The sequence below is a fragment of the Amborella trichopoda genome, chromosome 2 (genome assembly GCF_054954075.1).
Source record: "Amborella trichopoda isolate Santa Cruz 75 chromosome 2, AtrichopodaSantaCruz75HAP2 v2.0, whole genome shotgun sequence".
In the NCBI taxonomy this organism is placed as follows: domain Eukaryota; kingdom Viridiplantae; phylum Streptophyta; class Magnoliopsida; order Amborellales; family Amborellaceae; genus Amborella; species Amborella trichopoda.
The window spans coordinates 48,426,109-48,449,273 of record NC_142337.1 but is presented as its reverse complement, the minus strand read 5'-3'; the positions used below and the strand labels follow the sequence as shown (position 1 = coordinate 48,449,273).

General features: G+C 35.5%; 1 protein-coding gene across 1 annotated transcript; it reads left to right on the top strand.

Annotated features, from left to right (window-relative positions):
• The first annotated feature begins 19,652 nt into the window (after positions 1 to 19,652).
• LOC18431682 (transcription factor MYB102) lies at positions 19,653 to 21,764 on the top strand. The gene is made up of 3 exons (XM_006841798.3): positions 19,653 to 19,986; positions 20,169 to 20,298; positions 20,767 to 21,764. The coding sequence occupies exons 1-3, from the start codon at positions 19,854 to 19,856 to the stop codon at positions 21,590 to 21,592; spliced, it is 1,089 nt and encodes a 362-aa protein (XP_006841861.1). The 5' UTR covers positions 19,653 to 19,853; the 3' UTR covers positions 21,593 to 21,764.
• The last annotated feature ends 1,401 nt before the right edge of the window (positions 21,765 to 23,165 follow it).

Below are 23,165 nucleotides of genomic sequence, written 5' to 3'. Positions count from 1 at the left end.
CATGGTTCACTCTAATTAGTTATATCCACGTGCAACTGACAAAAAAATGATTTTATTATCATAGAAGAATTATAAGATTTAGGTAAACACATCGGTTAGCTTACAATTGATAATGTAGCATTGATTTTCCTTTCTTCTCTATTTCGACTCCACTTTCGTGGATATGCCTACAATAGAAAACACTAATATGGCACAATGGAAGCAGGGTTTTTTTTTCTAAATAACCCAATCTCTACCTCAAAAGAGCTCTTGCAAGATTTTACTCTCTCTCTACACAATAGCTTTTAAAGCCCTTGTAACGAGAGAAATAGGGGTTGATTTTGTATCACCAACCCAATAGAAGCAACGTATACCTTCTGGTTGACTTATGGGTTGAACACAATTTTTCAAGGGAAAAGTAGTTTATATTGGCACCTAGTTTTCTTATACACTTACTCCCTGGGGGTAAATGAGCTGTTTAGGAGATCTTTTGGATCTAATATTTTGGGATACACTTAAAATTAGTAGATGTTTATTTTAGAAAAAAACTAATTTGGATTTTGAGCTTTCAAACAATTAGTTCTACTTGTAAAATTGGATAGGATCTATTTAACATGGAACATTAATTTTTTAGGACGATACATAGTGCTTTTTTTTTTTTTTTTTGTTTCTTTTCCATTAGTTCTTACCAGTATTCGTAAAATCGAACTAGAACGGTTAACTGGACATGGTCCTGGAAGCGGTTTAACGGGCCTTACCAGTAAACCGGCCGATTCAACTGCTCTAACCGGGCAAGTCCCGGGTCAAAAAAGTATTAAAAAAATAAAAAAAATACAAAAAAAATCTACTAAAATATGAAAATCATATAACATTCAAATGAAGTTGAAAATTAATGAAAAAAAAGGACTTTAACCAATTTTAAAATTTTCAAGGGCTATTTTTAAAAGTTTCTAAAAAGATGGGAAAATATAAAAAAGAGTATTAATGACCAAAACAATTTTTAATCTTTACCATAATGTAAAAAATATTTAAAAATACATTACAAATCAAATTCTTTATTTTTTAGAATTTATATATATATTTTTGATTTTTTTTTTAAATACCGGTTGATCACTCTAACCGCTCAAAACCAGAACCGGCCAATAGCCTGTTTTGATCTAACTGGGCAGTTAACGGTTAGATTGAGCGATTTTGCGAACAATGGTCCTAATAGTACTCCTAATATGGGTTTTTCCCCGAGTGAGTGAATCCAAAAAATACTCTCAAAAAAGCGTATAATCTTTTGGCATTGAACATTGCCACAACAGTTCAAGTATTTTATGCTCTTGGGAGCAAAATATATATTTTCTCCCTTGGCTTGAACATGTTAGTATTTTTGGTTTTGTAAAAAACTACTTGTTATGTATTTCAAAATAACATAGTCTCTTGTGTGGTTTTCCTAAGCTTTATTTTGTAGAGAGAGAAAGATGTGTGTTTTTAGTCCTATATTGAAGAGGAGAGTGTGGATTAAGTGGTATTTAAGTACGGAGATTATTATGTCTAATGTTCATAAAACAAAAGTAAGAGTACGAGAAGCATACAGTGCGCAGCGTGTGCATGCACGTACGTGAATATGCAGCCTTTTAAAGCTCTATATAATTGAACTCTTTTTCTCATTTGTAAATACACAGAAATACACCATTTTCTCTATGTAAATTTTTAGAGAGTAAAACAGAGCTATCATCCCTCTCTTTATTCATTTTTACTCTCTTTCTCTCTCTAAACCCTGACATATAATAAGAGACGTATTTCCTATATCCTGAGGATGAATTCCTGTTCAAATGCATATCTTTTACATATATGAAGGGAGCAAATATCGTTGTGAGAAAGTGCTCTGCGTACTCGAAAACAACAACGATTTTTTTCCATTTCATTTTCATTTTCTGCCCTTATTTCACCCAAACTATTTTCAACAAGATGATATTTCATGGGTGAAAACAAGGAGACTGCCATGACTTCCTTGAAAGTCATGAATCACAATTTCACAAGACTCGAGTACTTCAATGGAATGAATTTTAAAAAATGGCAATAAAATGTCATCTTCTTACTCATTACTCTGAAATTAACTTACATAGTCACTGAATATGTGCCTAAACCATCATGACCAACTAAAGATGGATGTGGGATGAGCTGCATTTATAAAGGTCATTCGTCAATGCTTTGGCGGATCCCATATATGATATGTATGCATTAGTTATGACCAGTGGTTTAAAAAACGGATCGGTGCCCTGGATCAGACACCACAAATACTATCCGGATCAGTGAATTGGGGATTTGAATTGGGAATCGGTCGGATTCAACCTTAAAAAAATTCAAAAAAAAAAAAAAATCATTACAAATTTTGTTTTTTAGGAATCCAATATGACATGGGGGTACTACCTTAATAACTTTCATATTTTGCATTAACATGTGAATATTGAGATGTTCTTTCCCTGTATGAATTACTGTTAAAAAATTTACATCACACAAAAGGAGAAGCATAGAATTATCATGGATGAATTATATAATCATACATGGACTACAATAAAACTTACAATTTGTAAAATATGACCTACTACCAAAATGAAAGATGAGGCAATCAAAGTTCATTGTCGATATATTAGCAACCATACAATTTCATCGTATGTGATTATTAAAGCAGTGATGTTTTATAGACTTAGAAACTTTTTCCCCTCCATTATTGAGCAAAAAAAGATGGATTTTTATAGTTTTTTGGTGAAAAAAAGGTCGATTTTTGTGAAAGAATCGCCGGTTCCCCTCTAAGATCATTCGGTTCCACGTTTTATGCTAGAATCAGCACGGGGTCACCGATTTTCAGGTTGAATCGGCCGATTCCGTACCAACTCACCAAGTTTTCAATCCTTGGTTACGACGATGAGAGATTTATGAAAGCCTATTGAAACCAAATATCTTACAACATATATATATATATATATATATATATATATATATATATATATTGGGTGAATCAGTGGGGAGATGGCCCTTACCTTTGGTAGAAATTGAGCCTAGGACATAGTGTTGCAAATTGTCAAGAGCTAACCCATTAAACTCAGGTTTTTTCCTATCTCACAAAAGATTTGGGTAACAAAAGATATCTTATCTCCAATTCATTGAAAACAAACCAATTCTTTTCCAAGTATATTTAGTTGCAGCTTGTAGTCAATACACATAAAGATTGTGGTATTCAGTTCGATGTATCTTTTCAGGTAGGTACTATGTTTCACATGTTTTCCCTATTTTGGAAAGAGTATTAAAAGAAAATGAAGCACAAAAAAGTGGACTTTGATTTTGTTCTAATTAAATAAGAGGTTTCTTCTAATTAAATAAGAGAATAGACTTCAGGAAAAGAAAGATGAGAATATCGAATTTCAAACTAAAGAAAACCTTGTTGAGCAAATCAAATTCTCAAAATAACTAGAAGTTTTTCTTTCCAATTATCCAAAATAATAATTCTAATGACTAGAAGTCTATTACCAACAAAAATAAAAGAAAAAGGTACATGTTTTGTATATGAAAAATCGTGATACTATTCGAGAGAATGCTGACACCGGAAGGGTCCAAAAGGCCTAGAAACCACGTTAATATGACTATTAATTAACAATTTGTAGCAATGGTCACATAAGTACACATAGTCGATAAAGACAATGGATGGTGGGTCGATATCGGTGTTACCATTCATCTATCTAATGATATAGATCTATTTAAGACCTATGAATGAGTGGGTGATGGACATTCAGTTCAACTTAGTACTCAGTCTATGGCTAAAATGCTTTGTAAGGGTACGGTAGAACTAAAGTTTAGTTTGAGCAATGTTCTTACCTTAGAAATTGTGTACTATGTACTAGATGTGAGAAGAAACTTTATGTTGGGATGCATCTTAAACAAAAGGGTTTTAAAATGGTCATTGGTTTGACAAACTCATTTTGACAAAAAATATATTTACTTGCAAGGGCTACTCTTATGATAAGATGTTTAAATTTGATTTGGTTAATGGAATAAATAAGTATTTTGCTTATATTGTGACTTCTTTGTCATGTGTGGTATGATAGATTAGGATATGTTAATTTTGCTTCAATTAAATCGTTGGTTACGTTAAGATTGATCTCTAACCATGATGAATTATCTAATGAAAAATGTGAAGTTTCTGCACAAGCTAAAACAACTAGAAAACCATTTCCTATAGTAGAAATAACTATCGAATTGTTAGGACTCATACATAGCGATACATGTATTGAAATAATACTCTAATTAGAGGATGTTAAAGATTATTCATTACATTTTATTGAAGATTTTTTGAGATATGCTTATGTTTATTTGTTTAGACATAAAGATGAAGCTTTCAAAAAATTTGAAGTTTTTAAAGCAGAAGTGAAAAAATCAATTTAGTAAGAAAATTAAAAATTAAGAAGTGATAAGATTTTGGAGGATATTTATATTTATCAAATAATTTTATTGAATTTTGTGAAAACAACAACATTATTCATCAAGTGATTGTTGCTTATACCCCTCAAGAAATTGATTAGCTAAAAGGAAAAATAGAATTTTAGTAGAAATGGTGAATGCTATGTTAATTTCTTTTTATTTACCATTAAATTTATGGGGAGAATCTTTATTATCATTATTCTTTATTTTGAATAGAATTCCATATAAAACTAGTGATAAAACCCCTAATGAACGTTAGTTCAATAGAAAACTTTCTTTGAACTTTCTTAAAGGATGGGGTTGCCTTGCATATGTTAGACTTCCATATCGTAAAATAAATAAATTAGGTCCTAGAATTACTAAATATGTATTTGTAAGATATTCACAAAATAGTAAAGCATATTGATTTTTTGATCTAAATTCTAACACAATAGTAAAAATCAAGAGATGCTGAATTTTTAAAAAATCTCACTTGTAAAAGTGAACCATGTAAAACAAGTAGTTTACGGAGTGAAAAAAATCATGAGATTGATAAAAAAATTAATGAAGAACATTTTCAAAAAAAAAAAAAAGAGATAAAAATATTAATGAAGAATATGACAACATGATTGATGGTGAGAAAATAGAACCAATAAGAAGTAAAAGAATTAGAAGTGACCTATCTTGTAACTTTGGACTAGATTTTTATATTTATTTGGTTGAAGCTAATCAAAATATGCCAATATGCTCAAATTTGGAAGAAGATCCTATATCGCTTAGTGAAGCCTTGACATCACTAAATGCAACCTTTTGGAGAGAAGCTCTTAATGGTGAAATTGATTCCATAATTGAAAATAGAACTTGGAAATTAGTTGATCTTCTACCTGGTTCTAAATTTAGAGGCTGTAACTAGATTTAAAACAAAAAAACATAATGTTGATGGTTTTATTAATAAATACAAAGCAAGATTAGTGGCCAAAAGATTTAAACAAAAAGAGGACTTCGACTATTTTGACACATATATACCCATAACAAGAATTGCTACATACAATTGCTTTTAATAATAGCTCCTACTAACCATTTTATCATACATCAATTTGATGTAAAAGTTGCTTTCTTAAATGGTGCCTTAGATAAAGAAATCTATATATACCAATCCAAAGGGTTTGTGATTTGTCAAATTTCTTAAATGGTGACTAGAATAAATATATCTATGTAGAACATCAGTAAATTAGTCAAATTTCCGTATGGACTTAAACAAACACCAAAACAATAGCATAAGAAATTTGTTAAATAGATTTAAGAAAAAAGAGGCGAATAAATACATGTATAGTAAGAGAATAGTTATAATATCTTTAAATGTAGATGGCATGTTTTCCTTTGGCTCCAATATGAAAATTGTGGAGGAAACTAAGAGATTCCTCATATCACACTTTGATATCAAGGATTTGAGAGATGCTGATGTGATACTTGGTATCAAAATATTGAGAAACGAAAATGTGTTAATCTTGACTCAATCTCACTATATTTAGAAAATGATTCATAAGTTTGAGTATACTGATAGTAAGCCAATCTCTACCCCGATAGATCTTCATATTAAGTTAAAGAAAAATGATGGGAAATGTATATCTCAAATTGAATATGTTAGGGTAACTGGTAGTTTAATGTATGCAATGTGCAACACAATTGACATTGCATGTGTCGTGGGCAAACTTAGTAGATATACATGTTGCCTTGGTAGAGAGTATTGAAATGCGCTCTCTTGAGTATTCAGATACTTGAAAGGAACTATCAATTATAACATACACTTTGTGGGTTATTTTGGAGTGTTGGAAGGGTATAATGATGCTAATTAGAACAAATAAATCCAAGATTCGTGAACAACATCCGGATGGATTTTTACACTAGCAGGTGATGCAATATCATGGGGGTCAAATAAATGAACATATATTTTGTGCTCTATTATGGAGTATGAAATTAGTACTTTAGACAGTACAACTAAATAACTTGTTATATGACATTCCATATGGCTCAAACCAATAACTGCGATCACTATATATTGTGATAATCAAGCTAACATTGCTAGAACTTGTAATGATATAATTTAAAAATCGACACATATTGTATGAACGCATAACTCTATTAAAATGCGAATTAGATATGGAGTGGTTAGAGTAGAACACATCAAATCAAAGGAAAATTTAGTTGATCCTTTGACAAAAGGCATTGCAAGGGATGACATTGATAAGATGTAATCCATTGAGTAATCATCTATAGTGAGAATCCAACCAAGTAATTTGTTACCTCTAAATTCTATATTCAATGTGGTAACAACAAGTTATACATATGATTATTTGGTCAGTAGATATCAAAATATTTTAATAAACTATACTAAGGAAATCCATACGATGGATAAGCCTAGTGATGACCTGTATGTTAATAGGTTTAGTTACATTCTTAGTGTTGTCTAATGACTGAATATAAGTCGAAGTAATTTACATGCAGGGCACTCTTGATATACCTATCTATGTAAGTGTGAAAGTTAAGTGTGGAAATGAGACCGTTCCCTATGAGATGAGACTCGTCTCTAGAGCACATATGAAATTGGGATGTAAGCACGAGGCTCAAAATATGCTGCCGCCAAAGGACACCAGAGTTTATTATTATTTGTGAGTTATATTACTAGTTTGCTAGATAAGCAACATTGTTCAAAGCTATATGCTACCATGGTACTTTATGGACTCTGTAGTGTACGTTCTAAGTGAAGATTCAAATCGAAAGATACCGTTATAGTATGCAAATAATATGTTTACCTATATTTTTTATATTATTTTGAAATAGTAGATTAGATGTTAGTATATTTGGTTTTTGTAGAAAAATACTTGTGTATATTTCAAAATAAGATAGTGTTTTGTGTGATTTTTTTAAGCATTATTTTATAGAGAAAAAGGTGTAGGTTTTTGTCTCAAATTGAAAAGGAGAGTGTGGATTGAATGGTATCTAAGTGTAGGGATTCTCATGCCTCATGTTCTTAGAATAAAGGTGAGAGTGATGGTTCATGTGTGGAGCATGCAAGTATGCGACACACGCACGCACGCTCCCATGTGTATGTACGAGGGTTCATGAGCGCTTGATGACGTACTTAGTACTTTTCGCATGTTCGCATCAGTGCATGAGGCGCCCCTCGCCCAAGCATTTGCGGGGGTTGGGCTTGAGGCTCAGTAAATTTTTACGAGTTGTGACTCGTGTAACTGTGGCACGTATAGGAATTCCAACAGTCACTAGCCATTGAGGACTTGAGGCTTGTAACAGATCACAACCATTGAATTTAAGGGTGGTGCATGTAACATATGATTCTCGGTGGTGTATGTAATCACTTCAATAATAAATATGCAATGCCTTGGAGCTCTATATAACGAACCATTTTTCCTATTTGAGATACATAAAATACACCATTTTCTCTATGTGAATTTCAAGAGAGTAGATTAGAGTACTCTCCCCTTTCTCTTTACTAGTTTTAACACTCTTTTTCTCTCTAAGAATATATAACTCTAATATTCTATAGTGGGCTTCTGGTTCGGGTGCGTAGAACCTTCAAGCATATTATGTTTTCCTATATTCCAAGGACTAATTTCCTTTCATATGCATTCCGTATGTACATGTTCCTGCGGCTCGGATGAGTCTTCTTGTTTATATCGCTATGGCTATAAACACTTTCTTGTTCCTATTAACAAAACATCCCATTTTTCTTTGCTCTTCTGGAACTGGTACAGTTTTTCTACGTTGTTTACCTTTACCTTAGTTACGGGGGGGTTTCAGGGAAGACCTATGTGGGGCACCTTTTGGGTGTGGGATGCTCGTTTAACCTTTGTATTCATCTCGTTCCTTATTTACCTGGGTGCACTATGTTTTCAAAAGCTTCCTGTCGAACCGGCTTCTATTTCAATCCCTACTGGACCGATCGATATACCAATAATAAAGTATTCAGTCAACTGGTGGAATACATCGCATCAACCTGCGAGCATTAGCCGATCTGGTACATCAATACATGTTCCTATGCCGATATCCAAAGCTTACGCTCGCCTCGTGGACGAATGAGGAAGCGAAAAAAAGGGCTAAATCGAAGCGACTAAAAAAGCCAAAGTTCTTCAAGTTTTGTTAGCTTAGGTTGAAGATATATATCGCGCGGGGAGCGAAGCGAAGTAGACAGCAAGCTTCTCAGCCCCCTGAGATATGTTATTAGTATACCGAGGGCGAGATATTACTAAAGACAATCTTTCTAAAGCAACAAGCGATGGAGCTGATCGCAAACCACCGTTGTGAACTTTACTAATTAATAACATAGAAAGTCAACATAGATGGAATAGGTGGATCAGTCAATCGTTGGATCTCTCCGTTCTCTGCATTTACGATCTTCCTGCAATAATAAGAATAACACTTGCTTCCTCTCTTTCCGGATATTCCAATATTTGTTGATGATAGAAATACAAGATTGATAGAATATTTGATACTGCCTGGTGCTCGACCCTAGATGTCACTAATAATCTAACCCTCTCTTTTAGAAGGAGAGGCTGCAATCTCAGCCCTTGCAAAAACTGGCCATCTATTAGATATGTGCCAACCGCTTTGAACAGAGTGAATATTCTAGATGGAGTATGATCCCGCTCTTTCTCCAGTCTAGCACTAACTGATCCTTCAACAAGCGGTTGAATCATAATGGGGGAGAGGGGCAGTGAATATCAACAAGCTGTTGAATCAGGGAGAGGGGCAGTGGAAAATAGAGGGAGTAAGGCGCTTCAAGAAGAATATGCACATTAGAGAATAATCGGGAAGTGCTGCGATCAATAGGGAGAGGGGGGGCCTACTTACTAGTCATAGAAAGGTACTAGGTGCTAGGTGCTAGATGACGGGCATGGGAAGGTCCGGTCGGAGACACATTCAGTAGGGTCCTTTTACATATATAAAAAGGGGAAAATATTACCTTGAGAAAGCACTCCACGTGCCCAAAAGCTGTAATGATTTTCACCTATTTCATTTTTATTTTCATTTTTTGCCCCTATTTCACCCAAATAATTTCCAATAGAACACGAGTTGGACGAGTCCTTAGGGTCGAAAATATAAATTTAAAATTTTTTATTTCACAAAGAAACTTATTTTGGTTTTCATAATGTTTTGAATTTTTTCGATACTCTTTTTCCAACTTGGCGAGGCTAAACTGAGTGAACTAATCTGAAGCTGTTGGGTCACTAAGGCGACAAGGAACCGCAAGGGACCAGGGCACCTACTTGAGTTGGGTTTCTAAAATGTGTTTTATATCTTCTAAATTAAAGGTAAAAAACCAAAATTGTTGGAAAACTATACAAAGAGACCATTTTATTAATACAAGGAGCTCACATTTATACTTGTTCATAAGAGCTCAAAAAAAAATTTCTCGAACTTTGTAGTACACCCCAAGCCATCCAATTTGATATCTTATGGCTAGTAACAATTGTGACCTCTTGTTGTTAGAAATTTTTTTTCAAAAAATACTTTTGTATATTTCAAAACAACAATATGGTTTTGTAAGGTTTTCCTAATCTGTATTTTGTAGAGAGATAAAATTGTGGGATTTTAGTCCCATATTGAAGAGGAGAGAGTAAATAAAGTGATATTTAAGTATTGGCATTCTCATACCTTATACTCTTAATACAAATGAGAAAATGGTGGTGCATGTGATGCGCACGTGCAAGGGCGCTTGATGGCGGACTTTGCACTTCACGTATGAAGTGCCCCTCGCCTGAGCACTTGTACGGGTCAAGCTAGAGGCTCGATAGATTTTTGTGAGCACAACTCTTGTGGGATATCCAACAGTCACTAGCCATTGAAAAAAAAATGCCTTATAACAGCAGCTATCGAATTAAGGATGTGCATGTAACTTGTCACTGTTGGTAGTGCATGTAACCACTCGTACAGTAAATGAGCTGCCTCTTTATAGGTCTATAAAAAAGGTTTTTTTTTCTCTTACGAAATAGAGAATAGACTTTCACAACTCTCTAATACACCTTTCTCTGTGGAATTCCAGAGAGCATAACAATGGACTTATCTCTTTCACTATACACTCTTTCTCTCTCTATAATAACACTAGACTCTGGTGCCTACGGTGGGTTTCAAGCTCTAGTGCATAGAGCTTTGAAGCATCAAAAAAATCCTCTCTGTTTTTCTATATCCCGAGAATGAGTTGTCCTTCCTATGTACAACTTTTAGAGTATCGAAGGGGGCAAATCTCATCTAGAAGTAGTGTTTTTGTGTGCCTGAAAACAAAAAGGATGCAAGCTTCTATGTTTTTTAATTTGTACTACTTTTTTGTTCTATTTGACCCAAACAATTCCCAACACTTCTAATAACGATAAATGATCCCATAATATACAATCCCAAAATTGTTTCTTGAATTGGATAATTTGGAGCAAAGATCCAAAAGACCTAGGTAATTTCGCAAATCTTTTGAGAGAGAGAGGACCAATCGTTAGTCTTGGTATACAAAAAAAAAAAAAGTAATAATAATAAAAGAAATTCTAAAATCTAGAGTCTGAATCATTAAGTTAAGAGATAGATGTGAAAATTTTTTACGGTTGTGATTAATTCAACGGCTCTTATTTCATGTTGATTGTGAGGGACTAGTAAAGATTCTCTCTATTTTTTTATTTTAAATGTTCTTTCATTTATGTTTGTTTTTTTTGGGTAGATCAGTGGGGAATATAGGCCCCTATCCATTTTTTAAAATAATTAGCAATTTTTTAATGCATAAGTGAGAATCGAAATCTAGATCGGTAGCTGAGGCTCAAATGGTGCTACCACCACGACCTCAACCCCATAACCAGCCATTTATGTTTATAAGAAGGTAAAATGTAGTACTTGTTCATAGAGTTCACGGATTTAAACTGATCCTTACAACCATACGATGTCAATACCGACGGACACTTCCCAGCCATCCTTTGTCGTCATCGGATGGTCCTCGAGGGTGATGTTTATATCTATATCTATACAGAATGCAGGAACAGGTATCATTAGTATGCTTCCAAATTGTTGTTGGATGGGTGGTTACTTGGCCAGAAAGGCAAGAGGACAAATTTCAACTTTGTGTGATGTTTGAGATCGATGCTGTTCTGTTCGGTTGTTTGTTAGGTGTATCATACTCAGAACTACCTTTCACGTTTCTCATTACCTATCTTTTGTGCAACGAAGTAGCCCATAATACTTGGGGAGGGACCACAATATTTGGCCCGATGCGTTTAGTGTTCAGAATGCTCATTGTCTCTAGCAATAATCGAAGTCTATCTCTCTCTATCTCTCAATAACGATTAATGCACTTATATATGAATAAAAAATATAGGGTTTGGGCCACAAATTGTGGCATGAGGGCCAGAGCTGGGCCCGCTTGGAGCAGTCCGGTCCTCTTTTTTTCTTGTTATGTCTTTTTATTATGTTTCACTTATCTTTTTGCCCAGCCCCGTGCTAACAAGTCATGGCCAGGGCTATAGGGAAAAGGGCCGGGCCGGGCCAAGGCCAAGCCTAGCCTGGTCCTTTGCCACCCTTACACCATGCACACCTGTGATGGGGATAGGGGTTGCAATAGGTCGGGTATGGGTTGGGTCCTGTTGGACCTATACCCGAATAGATTCGGGGCCCAGGTTTTAGATTTGGACCCGACCCATACTTGTGCCCGTTGGGTCTCGAGTCTGGAGTCCATTGTCACGCTCACTATGAGCTTCTTTTTTTCTTTTCTTTTTTCCCCTTTTTTTATCTTCATATACCCGTATTATTGACAATAAAGTCACAATCACCAGCTATTAGATTTCAAGCCGTATGATTTGTCGTTTAATAACTAAAGATTACTACTAGTTCTAATTATATACAATTCTTAATACACCCAAATGAATAGAGCTTAAAGTAAAATATTTTATCTCTAACAGTTTACAGGTACAGGTCAGATCCAACTGGACCCAGACTTTCAGGTCGAAGTTTCGTACCCTGACCCAACCTGTTGGGTCCAAATGCTAGACCCATACCCAACCCGTGACGGACAGATATACCCTGCAAGTCCGGGTCGGATCCAAATCCATCGCCACCCCTAGATGGGACCGTCCCTCTGTACCTTTTGTATTTGAGTGAGGATCCAATTCGTGGCTTTGACTTTACAAATTGACCCCTCCAAGCAATGTCAGCTTGATAAAAATGGCGTTGTCGGTTCTTTGACATCGTAATTCGGAGCACGTTTTTCAAATATTACTGACAAATCGTGCACTACACGTGGCACTGTAGCTTGCATTACCTTCGATCACAAACCAAGCTTCATGATTGAAAAGAGAAGAGAAAAATGATGGACTCTCTCACAAGGGACACCTAATTCATGGAGGGCAAGTAAAAGCTGTTAATTGGGTTGTTATAACCACCTCATCTTACAACCTCTCTAACTCCCAAGAGCAAGTCAGCCATAGAACCACATATGTTGAGGCATTTACATTACATACATATCGCCTTGAAATCATCATAACCGAAGTCGCAATTCTAAGTCATAACGTGAGGATGAAGTCTTTTTATTTTTATTTTTGGTTCAGCCAAGTCAGTAACACAAGTTCTATCCCTGAGCCCGAAATCTTTAAGACCGGTTCTATGAAAGTTCAGTTTTGAAAATTCGGCAATAAGATGAAACTAATGTTAATGGTGGGAATGGAGGTGGGAATGGAGGACGCGACGTTAGATGCATCCTTAAGCAGAAGGATGACAAGTGAAACTCAATTAATTAAATTTGGGAAGTTTGGCTCATATTTGTAAAGTTTTAATATTTGGTGATGTCAATGTGATTCTTTTTTTTAAAGAGTGATTTACATATAGATCCTAAAATTTTAGGTAAAATACAAAATGTTTGCTCGTATGCAAAAATTACGAAGCAGATCGGTTAACTCACTTTTTTTTTTTCAAAGTTGTGCTTCGGTCAACCCCAATTTTGATGTTTTTATTTTTTATTTTTTTGTTAGTAGGACAGTGCCCCAAGATTTAAGGCACTTCCCTACTAAAAAAAAAAGAAGAATGAAAACTAAAAAAAAAAAAAATCAAAATTCGAATTGTCTGAGAGACAATTTTGAAAACAATAAAAAAAACGTCAACGGACCTCCTTTGAAATTTCTGCACATAAATAAAGCATTTCGTGTTTTACCTAAAATGTTTAGTGTCCATAAGTAAATCACTCTTTTTTTTAAACACCATGTTGGCACGAGAGAGAGAGAGTGGGGAAGAGGGAGGGAGAGAGAGGGAGGGAGGGAGGGGGTGAGTGTAACAAAATTCTTGTGATCTAACCCCTTACTTACAATTACATACCTCTTCAATACACCTTTTCTTTTTTTGGCATCTTAAGTTATTGCATAAACAAAACCTACTAATATTATAAGATATACTTGGCAGGACACGAGAATGTGTCCGCGTTAGAGAGACATTGTATCTAATATTTTACAAGTTATAATCTAGTAGCTTCCTCTAATATTTTACAAGATATAATCTAGTAGCTTCCTCTTCGTTTTTGCATGCACCTTTACGATACGTTCCCTCTTAAATTAAAAGATATCATACCTCAACCATACGATAAATCAATTTGCATGATCTGATACCTTAGGTTAAAAAATCAATTAACTAAATCACGAGTCTCTTACATCAAAGAGACACCTCACCCATGCATTAAACTTCAAATTTGACGATTATTGGTAAATAATTAATTGCCAGGCTTCAAAAAATAATTGATAAATGACACATACTCAAGCTCAAAGCAATCCCTGAGTTGCTGCCACCTATTTCTCAAATAGGAATAGGAAATGGCTATATTTTAACTAATCCATAGTTAGAGAGTTTGGAGGATATCTTGTCTCCATAGTCCCAACAAGAATAGTGATAATCAGGGTTATATTACTCATACTCTAATCAATAAATGAGTGGAACCAAGGAATAGTTCCTCATCTCTATAAACCCAATGCATAAATAGGCCTGTACGAAATCCCTGACCATGCATTTCTAAGTTTCCTTGCCTCATTTCAAAATGGAAAACGGTTTGATAGGGCTGCAGCTTTATCAAAGCAAGTAAAGCCTCACCTCGTAACTCATCAAAAATTGCAATTCAAGCATTAGGAAACCTTTACATCAATCATCTTGGCTTGAACATTATGGTTGTGAAAAAAAAGGGATTTTAAACTCTAAAAATAGTGTATATTGTAACAAATTATCTCGATTTACCATTTCGCCCTAAAAATAAGTATCCATAGAACCACAAGATCAGTGTATCATTTTTTGAGTTTCGAATTTCATTAACAGTGTTGGAAATTGATTGGAGAGCCAACATGGACATTTCTGTTTGTCAAAAGTGCTTTCCAAACAAGAATTTGAGATGAAGGTTTATTTTATTTTCATAAAGTCTAGACCTTATATAAACCTCATCCTTTTCAAAATACCCCAATTGCATTTAATAAAGATTATGATTGAACATAGGTAAAATATTAGGAGCAAGCCAAGATCATGGTTAACCAATTCGTTAAAAAAAAGCATATAGAGCAAATCTTACATGAACTATTAAATAATGGTTGAGCAGATTTGGGTAGTAGACAGTCCATAGTTGGTTGCACTATTTGAATATTTTTCACTTTATTTCCAAATAGAAATAAAAACACCTATTTGAATACTATGTTTAATTTCCTCTCTCTCAAGTAAGGAAAAATCTAAAAAATAGTAATTTCTTGGAACCTTAGTCATGCACGTAAACACAGGTAGAGGCCTTCTTGTTGGAAAGTAGACAGCATGGCACACGTCATGTGGTGACAGGGCCAAAGCTGAATAGACGAGGGTGGTGGGCCCCCTCCCAGTGAAAGGCTGGTACGTGTAAGGAAGATTCCACGTCACAATGTCGTTATTATTTATAAATAGTAATAAGATAGATAATCGTGCATGGGGGGGCGTCATGCAATTTTAATGAAATATTTGAATATTTTGCTGGGTGGTAAAAAAGAAAAGAGGGGGGAAATTGTGGTCGGCTCATGTTTCGAGCCGGTCCGTTGGATGGGGACGGGATGACGATTAGAGACGTCAGAATAGCGAGAAATGACATTCTCAAAAACTCTAAAAGGGAATAGGGAGAGCGAAATTATTTCACGCGGGCTAGACCGCATTTCTACATATGCGGTCTAGAAAGTGTAAAGCATCCATCTTAAAGATAGATGGATGCAAGTAGGTGTTCTATTTAAAAACAATGGAAACTAACAGTCCAAATGTTTTTTTACTAGAATGATTACTTTTAGTTTTTTAAATTTATTTGTTTTTCCATATTCATAATCTCCGTGATAGAGATTACATGTCCTTAAAAATTAAATCTTAAAATCCATCTCAAAAATAAAATCCTTAAGAGGCTCATATTTCTACATATGCGGACTTCGCCATAGAAACCGGGTCTTTCTATATAAGGGTGTAGTTTGTATAAAGATGAGGTTCTAAACCATCAAAGTAAGGCACGCCTTTAAATAGTGCTGAAAGATGTTTCAATATTGAAAAATCCTTGTGATAGTAAAATTTTATTTTCATATCTATTTATAAAATTTAAAGATTAAAAAATAGTGTAGATTGAGCAAATCTATGAACACTTGAAAATCTTGAAAATTGAAAGTCTTGAAATCCATCTTGAAATACAAAATGCACTATTTTTAAGACTTGAAATCCAATTTTGTTTTCATGTTCATTCATCTTGAGGTTGAGATGATCAGTTTGAGGATTTTTGGAAATTGAAACAACCACTTTGAATGAATTTTTGAGGTGCGCCTTAATTGGATTGTTAGGCCCCTCCCCCCTATATAAACTTCTTCTTTTATAAAAGAGCATGTTACTATGCTCCTTTGGGAGCGTAGTGTACTTCTATACTCCTGTGGGAGCATAGCCTACTTGTGCTCCCTCAATAAGATGACCTATTTGAAAGAATTTTTTCAATTTGAAATTTTGGGAACCCCTTAAAAATTACTAGATGATTATTCTTATAAAAAATGTTTAAAATTTTAGTTTTTTAACACTTTGATCTCACCATCTAAAAATTAGATGCTCTCTATTCAATCCCGAGATATTTTTTTCAAGTACATAGAGGATACAATTAAGAATTTTTTATTATTGAGGTTAATCTATGAATTGAAGAGGTTGTATCTCCAAAATTTGAAATCCTAAAAATTAAGGAAAATAATTTGATAGGGGCTGCAACTCTATCAAAATAAATAAAAACTCACCTCATAACTCATCAAAATTTGTAATTCAAACATTGAAAAAACTTACACATCGGTCGTCTTAGCTTGAACATTAGGGTTGTGAGAAAAAATTAGGATTTCAAGCTCTAAAACCTAGTGTATACTATAACAAATTATCTAGACTGTCCATTTCATACTAAAAAAAAATTTCACAGATCCACAAAATTTACCATTTTTTTAGTTTCAAGTTTGATTCTTTGTATTTGAAATTAATTTTAGAGCCATCATCGAGACTTTCGTTGCTGAAAGTATTTTTTTGGATGAGGATATGAGGACATTGATTTTAGAGCCATCATCGAGACTTTCGTTGCCCAAAGTACTTTCCGGATAAGGATTTGAGGTGAGACTTTATTTTGTTTTCATAAAGCCTAAGCTTTATGGAAACGTCTTCCATCCTATATAGGATTTTACCTGAGGGAGTAAATGGACATTCTACTCCTTCAAAAACTACGTATATCATCCATTGTCCGTTTCTGATTATGGACGATAGCGATTGACCATAGATTGTAATGACATACATTCTATTGGCCGCATGATTTGTTATTCATAGTGGTGCATGGTATGCTTTCCATACATCAATTTTGTACGGTATGCTTTACCATATTGAAAAAAATTAGTTGCCAACAAATTAGGTGACCAAAATTTCTTTCTTGGGTAAGAATGCAAGCAACATTTTGTCTCTCACTAGGTTAGCCTCCAACTGCATTTTCTAAAATCACCATTTATGTCCTGATTAATTGAAGGGAGGACAATGCTTTTACATCATATGGATACAGTTTCAATGTACTTCTTAGTGAGATACCCATGATAATGAGTAAGGAAACAAATAAAATAAGCAATATACAATTAGGTTAAGGGTTTAGGCACATAGCTTTTTAATGACGAAAAGCATAATAACATCTGCATAAGTGGTTTTGCGTAATTTATACATATCTGATTCTGAGCATACATGTTAAAGAAAAGCGGATAGAGCCCCTATAATCCATTCAAATTGTGTAGTGGACATAGGAGCATCATGTAACTATGAATCAACTGAAGAATCGATAATTCATTCTAAAATGCATAATCTTTGCCCTTTCTTTATTTTATTTTTTTCTTTCTATTCTCAAAAGGAAAATAGCCATCAGAGTCCCTTAAACATCAAAGCTGAAAAATTGCAATAAAAAAATTGTAATAATAACACCACCACCACCAAGACCATTAATTTTAATTATTATTATTATCATCATAGTTATTATTCTTAATTATTATCATCATCATCATCATCATTATTATTATTATTATTATTATTATTATTATTAGGGTACAATTTGTATAGAGCCAAGGCTTTAAACAATCAAAGTAAACCGCACATTCAAATAATGTCGAGAAATGTAGTTTCAATATTGAAAATCTTTGTGATAGCCTTAAATTATATTTTCATCTTTGATTATAAAATTTAAAGCTTAAAAAATAGTGTAGATCGAGCAGATACATGAAAACTTGAAAATCTTAAAAATCGATCATCGAAAAATACCTTACAAGATGCACTATTTCCAAAACTTGAAATCCATTTTTTTCTCCTGTTCATGCATCTTGATGTCGATATGATCAATTTGAGGATATTGGGGCATCAAAACAACCTCTTCTAATGAGATTTTTGAGGGGGTCTCTAATTTGATTTCTTTAGAGTCTTGGCTGTATATAAACTTTATTATTATTATTATTATTATATTGAACATTTAATAAGCACATTACATTTCGTTTCTATAATTATTTTCCGTTAGTTTCTGTAATTATTTTCCATTGAGATCGACTTCAACTTCGATTTTTGTTTCTTGATTTTCTTTGACTATGGTTTATGCCCATGATTTTTCCTTCTTGTCCTCCTTTTTTGACTCGAGGCGAGTTGTGCTCATCACTAATTTCCTCCACGTTTTCACTCTCTCTTTCTCACTGTGTGAAAGCGAGCGAAGAGGGCTTATCGACCCTTTTCCAAACATAATTCATTTTCACTCATTCAAAAGTCTAAAACACACAAACAAACAAAGGTGCCGACTCGAGCGAAGCCACGCGGAGTTGAGGAGCCGAGCCATGCACGTAGCAGGGCAGGGCGAATCACAGCCATGTATGGCGGTCTCTACAACGTCACGGGGTGGGTTTACGTGTCACCACCCTTCTTTTGACAACACCCTATGTACTCAACAAAAAAACCTCTTCTCCACGAGGGAAAGGAGAGACAGGAGGGGGTCGCCAGGGGTCGGGTCGCCAGTGGACCCGGAACTAGACCCGTATGTGTTCAGGTCCAAAATTTGGACCCGAATCCGACCTGAGTTTAAAAGTTGTACCCATATTTATACCTGTCGGATCCGAGTCTAGTCGGGTCCATTACCACCATCACAATGAGCTTTTGTTTTTTTTTTTTCTTCTATTTTTACTTTCATATATCTATATTATTAACAACAAAATCACAATCACCTGTCATTATATTTAAAACGTTTTGATTTATCGTTTAATAGCTAAAAATGACTATGAGTTTTTATTGTATATGATCTTTAATACACCCAAACGAATAAGGTTTGAAACATTTTATCTATAATAATTTACAATTACGGTTCAAGTTCAACCGGACGCAAACCACCGAGACCCATACTTGAATAGTATTTTGGATCCAAATTTGTAGAAGACGCAACCCGCGGTCTAAATGTTGGACCCATATCGGGTAACCCGTCGGGTCCCTTGTCCAATGCAACCCCAAAGAGAGAGTGTATGCGCCTCTTCTCTCGTATATGTTTAGGAGAGAGAGAAATAGAGGTCTCTTTTGTATTTAAAATTTTTAAGCGAAAATCAAAGTCTGACAAAGGGCGACACGTTGCAAAGAGGCAGGCATTTGAGATAAACAAATGGCCGGCGCCGAATCTGTTTGACTTCCTCCTCTCTTTATGTGAGGAGCAAACCCTCTTTGTCTCTCTCCTTATAAATAAGCACACTCTTCCCTCTTAAATCATCGTCACTGCACTCACTGTTTTCCGTTTTCTTCTTCCACTTCTTGAACACTCAAAATACGAAGAAAATCCAGATTTTCAAAAGCTCCTTAAAAAACCGGTTCTTGATCTGGTTTTCCTTGGGCTGGTTAAGGAATTCGTACCGTGAAAAATGGGGAGAGCACCTTGCTGTGACAAGAATGGCTTGAAAAAGGGCCCATGGACTCCTGAAGAGGACCAGAAATTGATTGATTACATTAAAAAACACGGCCATGGGAGCTGGAGAACTCTTCCAAAGAGTGCCGGTACGATGCTTTCTCCTGGTTATTCATGCCTAAGTGGAAACATATCAGAATTGATCGACTATTTTTCAGAGTTGTTTGCTGAAATCAAATTTTCCTTGTTTCTTTTTTCCTTCTCTTTTTCAAAATGGTGGATATTTAAGTTTATTCACTAAATTCAATAAACTGGGTTGTCTTATATTCAGGGCTGTCGAGGTGTGGGAAGAGTTGCAGGCTTCGTTGGACCAACTACCTGAGGCCCGACATCAAAAGAGGAAGGTTCTCGTTTGAAGAAGAGGAGACCATCATCCAATTACACAGCATTCTTGGCAACAAGTAAGTTCTTAATAAGTTTTCCTTTACCATTAACATATCAATACCTGATACAAGAATTTAGACTCCCTTGATAGGCTTTCGCTTTTGAATCTCCAAAAATTAATTTACCATGCTTTCCACATAATGTTCATCAGCAACATCTTTTCCTCCAAGTTTTGTCCTTCATTTCTAACTTATAAATCGAATGTCATACACAATCTTCTCAATCTTCTTCTGTTTTTAAGTGTGTATTGTTTTCCAGACATGAGAGAGATTTTCGACCTACCAATCTTGTTTTCTATTACTAGTTTTTACAATTTTCCATCCAAGTCATGCCCAATTTTGATACTTATTCATTGATAAACGTCATAGAGATCTTTATTACTATGTTGGGTAAACTCCAAAATTATTATAATCGATTATCCAATTTTGATAATAGATCATTCAGACATTCATCTTCTAATTAAATTTTTTACTCAATTCATTTAGGTGGTCGGCAATAGCTGCACGTTTGCCCGGAAGGACTGATAACGAGATCAAAAACTATTGGAACACCCACATAAGAAAGAGGCTGCTAAGAATGGGGATCGATCCTGTAACCCACAGCCCAAGGCTCGACCTCCTCGACCTTTCGAGCATGGCATCGCTCCTCAACTCTTCACTCTACAACCTTTCACAGTATGATCTCTCAAAGTTCCTTGGCTTAGACCAAACCCTAGTTAACACAGACGTTCTAAGGCTTGCCAGTGGCCTCTTAAATTCACAGACAGAAAACACTGATCTCCTTCTCCATTCTCTCCTTCAAAACAACCACCTTACCACCACTCAAATGCAAAACCCATATCAAAACTTCCAAAACCCAACTCAAAACGTAATTCCAAACCCACAAATTCAAGCTCAAATCCCTGAAATCCCATCGTGCACCACCTCAAACACCCAATTCTTTAGTGAAACCCAATACCCATCAAACTTCAGCGCCCAAACTCTCCCTCCATGCCCCATGTTCCCAGAGACTCCAAATGTGATCGACTCGAATTTAGGGGATAATATTGAGCCACTGCTAAACCTATGCTATCCTTGTGGGGGAGAGCAGTCAGTTTTAGACCCACTGTCTGAAACCTCCACATATCAATCAACAAATACTAGCAATCAGAGCTTTGGCTTTGCCTCTGTTCTCTCCACCCCTACATCCAGCCCCACGCCACTAAATTCATCATCAAATTATGTGAACAGTTACACTGAAGATGAGAGAGACAGCTATTGTAGTAACCTGATCCAACAGTTCTCCATTCCTGATCTCTTGGATATGCTATGAATACTGAGAGGATTGCTCCTACTGTACTTTTCTAATGAGCTTTAATTTATTCATGCTTTCTTTTTTCTTTTCTTCTGTTTGTTTGTGTAAAGACAAGCATTGAAAAGCTTAAATTATTGATGGAGTTTTGTCTTCTTTTTTTTGACATGAATTATTATTATTTGTGAGCAAAGAGAGGAGGCATCAAAATAATGCTAATCATGGAAATGGTGCTTTCTCGAAAGGGTAAAATTTCGTTTTCCATGACAAGGAAACTTTCCCTTCTCCTTTAAATTAATCGGCAAAAAATGCAACGTATGCACATTACCATGTCACGAGAAGATAATATTTTTTACATATGTGTCTCGGATATGGTATTTTTTACATATGTGTCTCGGATATGGTACTACTAATTTTCGTCTCTACGGTGGAGATGAAGCGATGTGCACGTTATCTCCATTGTGCACCGTCCATTTCACTACCCGACAGGGTTTTTTCCATGATTATTTGGAACTTGGCACGTATCAATTGCTCCAGTGATCGACTGTTACGTGCGCAACTGACAAGTGTTATGATCCTCTTCGGGACAAATTCACATGTTGGACTGGACGGTTTCGATCTTAAGTTTGGCATCTGATACACGATCTCAACAGTCCATCTAGATCCTTTTTCTCAAGGAAAATAAAACAAAACAAAATAAAATGAAAAACTGATTCTATTTAGTCTGTTATCCGCATTTTTAAATTGTCCATTTTAGCGCGGGACCTGCAACAACACTGGAAAATTTTTTAAAAATAGAAGCCCCAAAATATAAGCCTTCCCGGCGATACATACGGGACCATACTAACGCCGTCAAAACGAAGTGCCACGTGGTCTCTTACCCATAACTGTCAGTTTCACGCGCAATAATTTGGTGGACGGTTGACGTGTTCGGACACGTGTCGACGTTGAATACGGCAGAAGGGGACCACATCCCCACCCTTTTGACTCAATGCCTGGCTCCTGTGAGCTTTGTTAATGTGTCTTCGACCTTTTCCACGAACTATGAACATGTCAACCACTAATCACATGAATGACATCATCATTACTGCCACGTCGGTTCAATAATCGCGCATTTGGTATGGGACGCCGGTAACCAACCGAAAGCAGCGGAGAGTTTCCACATGTCCACCGGCCGCAGCCGGTCCCCTACCGGTAAGTTGTGTCAAAGTGCGTCATGTGACGCCACGTGGGGCCCGATGAGTTGCGGTTAATGGTGCGAAGTTTTATTTAATTAAGTGGATTTTTGTATGCGGGATAGTGTACGGCGATGCGCCTTCTAGAAGGTGGTTGACTATTTCCGTCGTAATCGACCGTCCATGGACCGACATTTAAGTACTGCGCGGGTGTTTCTTTCTCTCCCTAGCCGACCTTTTGAAAAAGTGGGATCACGGAAAGTCACTCTTTGTCTGTTCTATCTCTCTCTCTCCTTGTGTTGTATGCAACTTGGAGAGTCGAGTGAAAAAAGGGTTCTCTCTCCTCTTTTCACCTCTTTTTTCCTTGATGTGAATAGACTAGAGAACGGGGTCTCTCTCCTCGTTCACATGAGAAAGTC

Bases quoted from the DNA above. Each gene is read 5' to 3' on its own strand.
- LOC18431682 (XM_006841798.3), top strand. From the start codon at position 19,854: ATGGGGAGAGCACCTTGCTGTGACAAGAATGGCTTGAAAAAGGGCCCA. The intron at 19,987-20,168 runs GTACGATGCTTT...TCTTATATTCAG, and splicing joins AACTCTTCCAAAGAGTGCCG to GGCTGTCGAGGTGTGGGAAG. The intron at 20,299-20,766 runs GTAAGTTCTTAA...CAATTCATTTAG, and splicing joins CACAGCATTCTTGGCAACAA to GTGGTCGGCAATAGCTGCAC.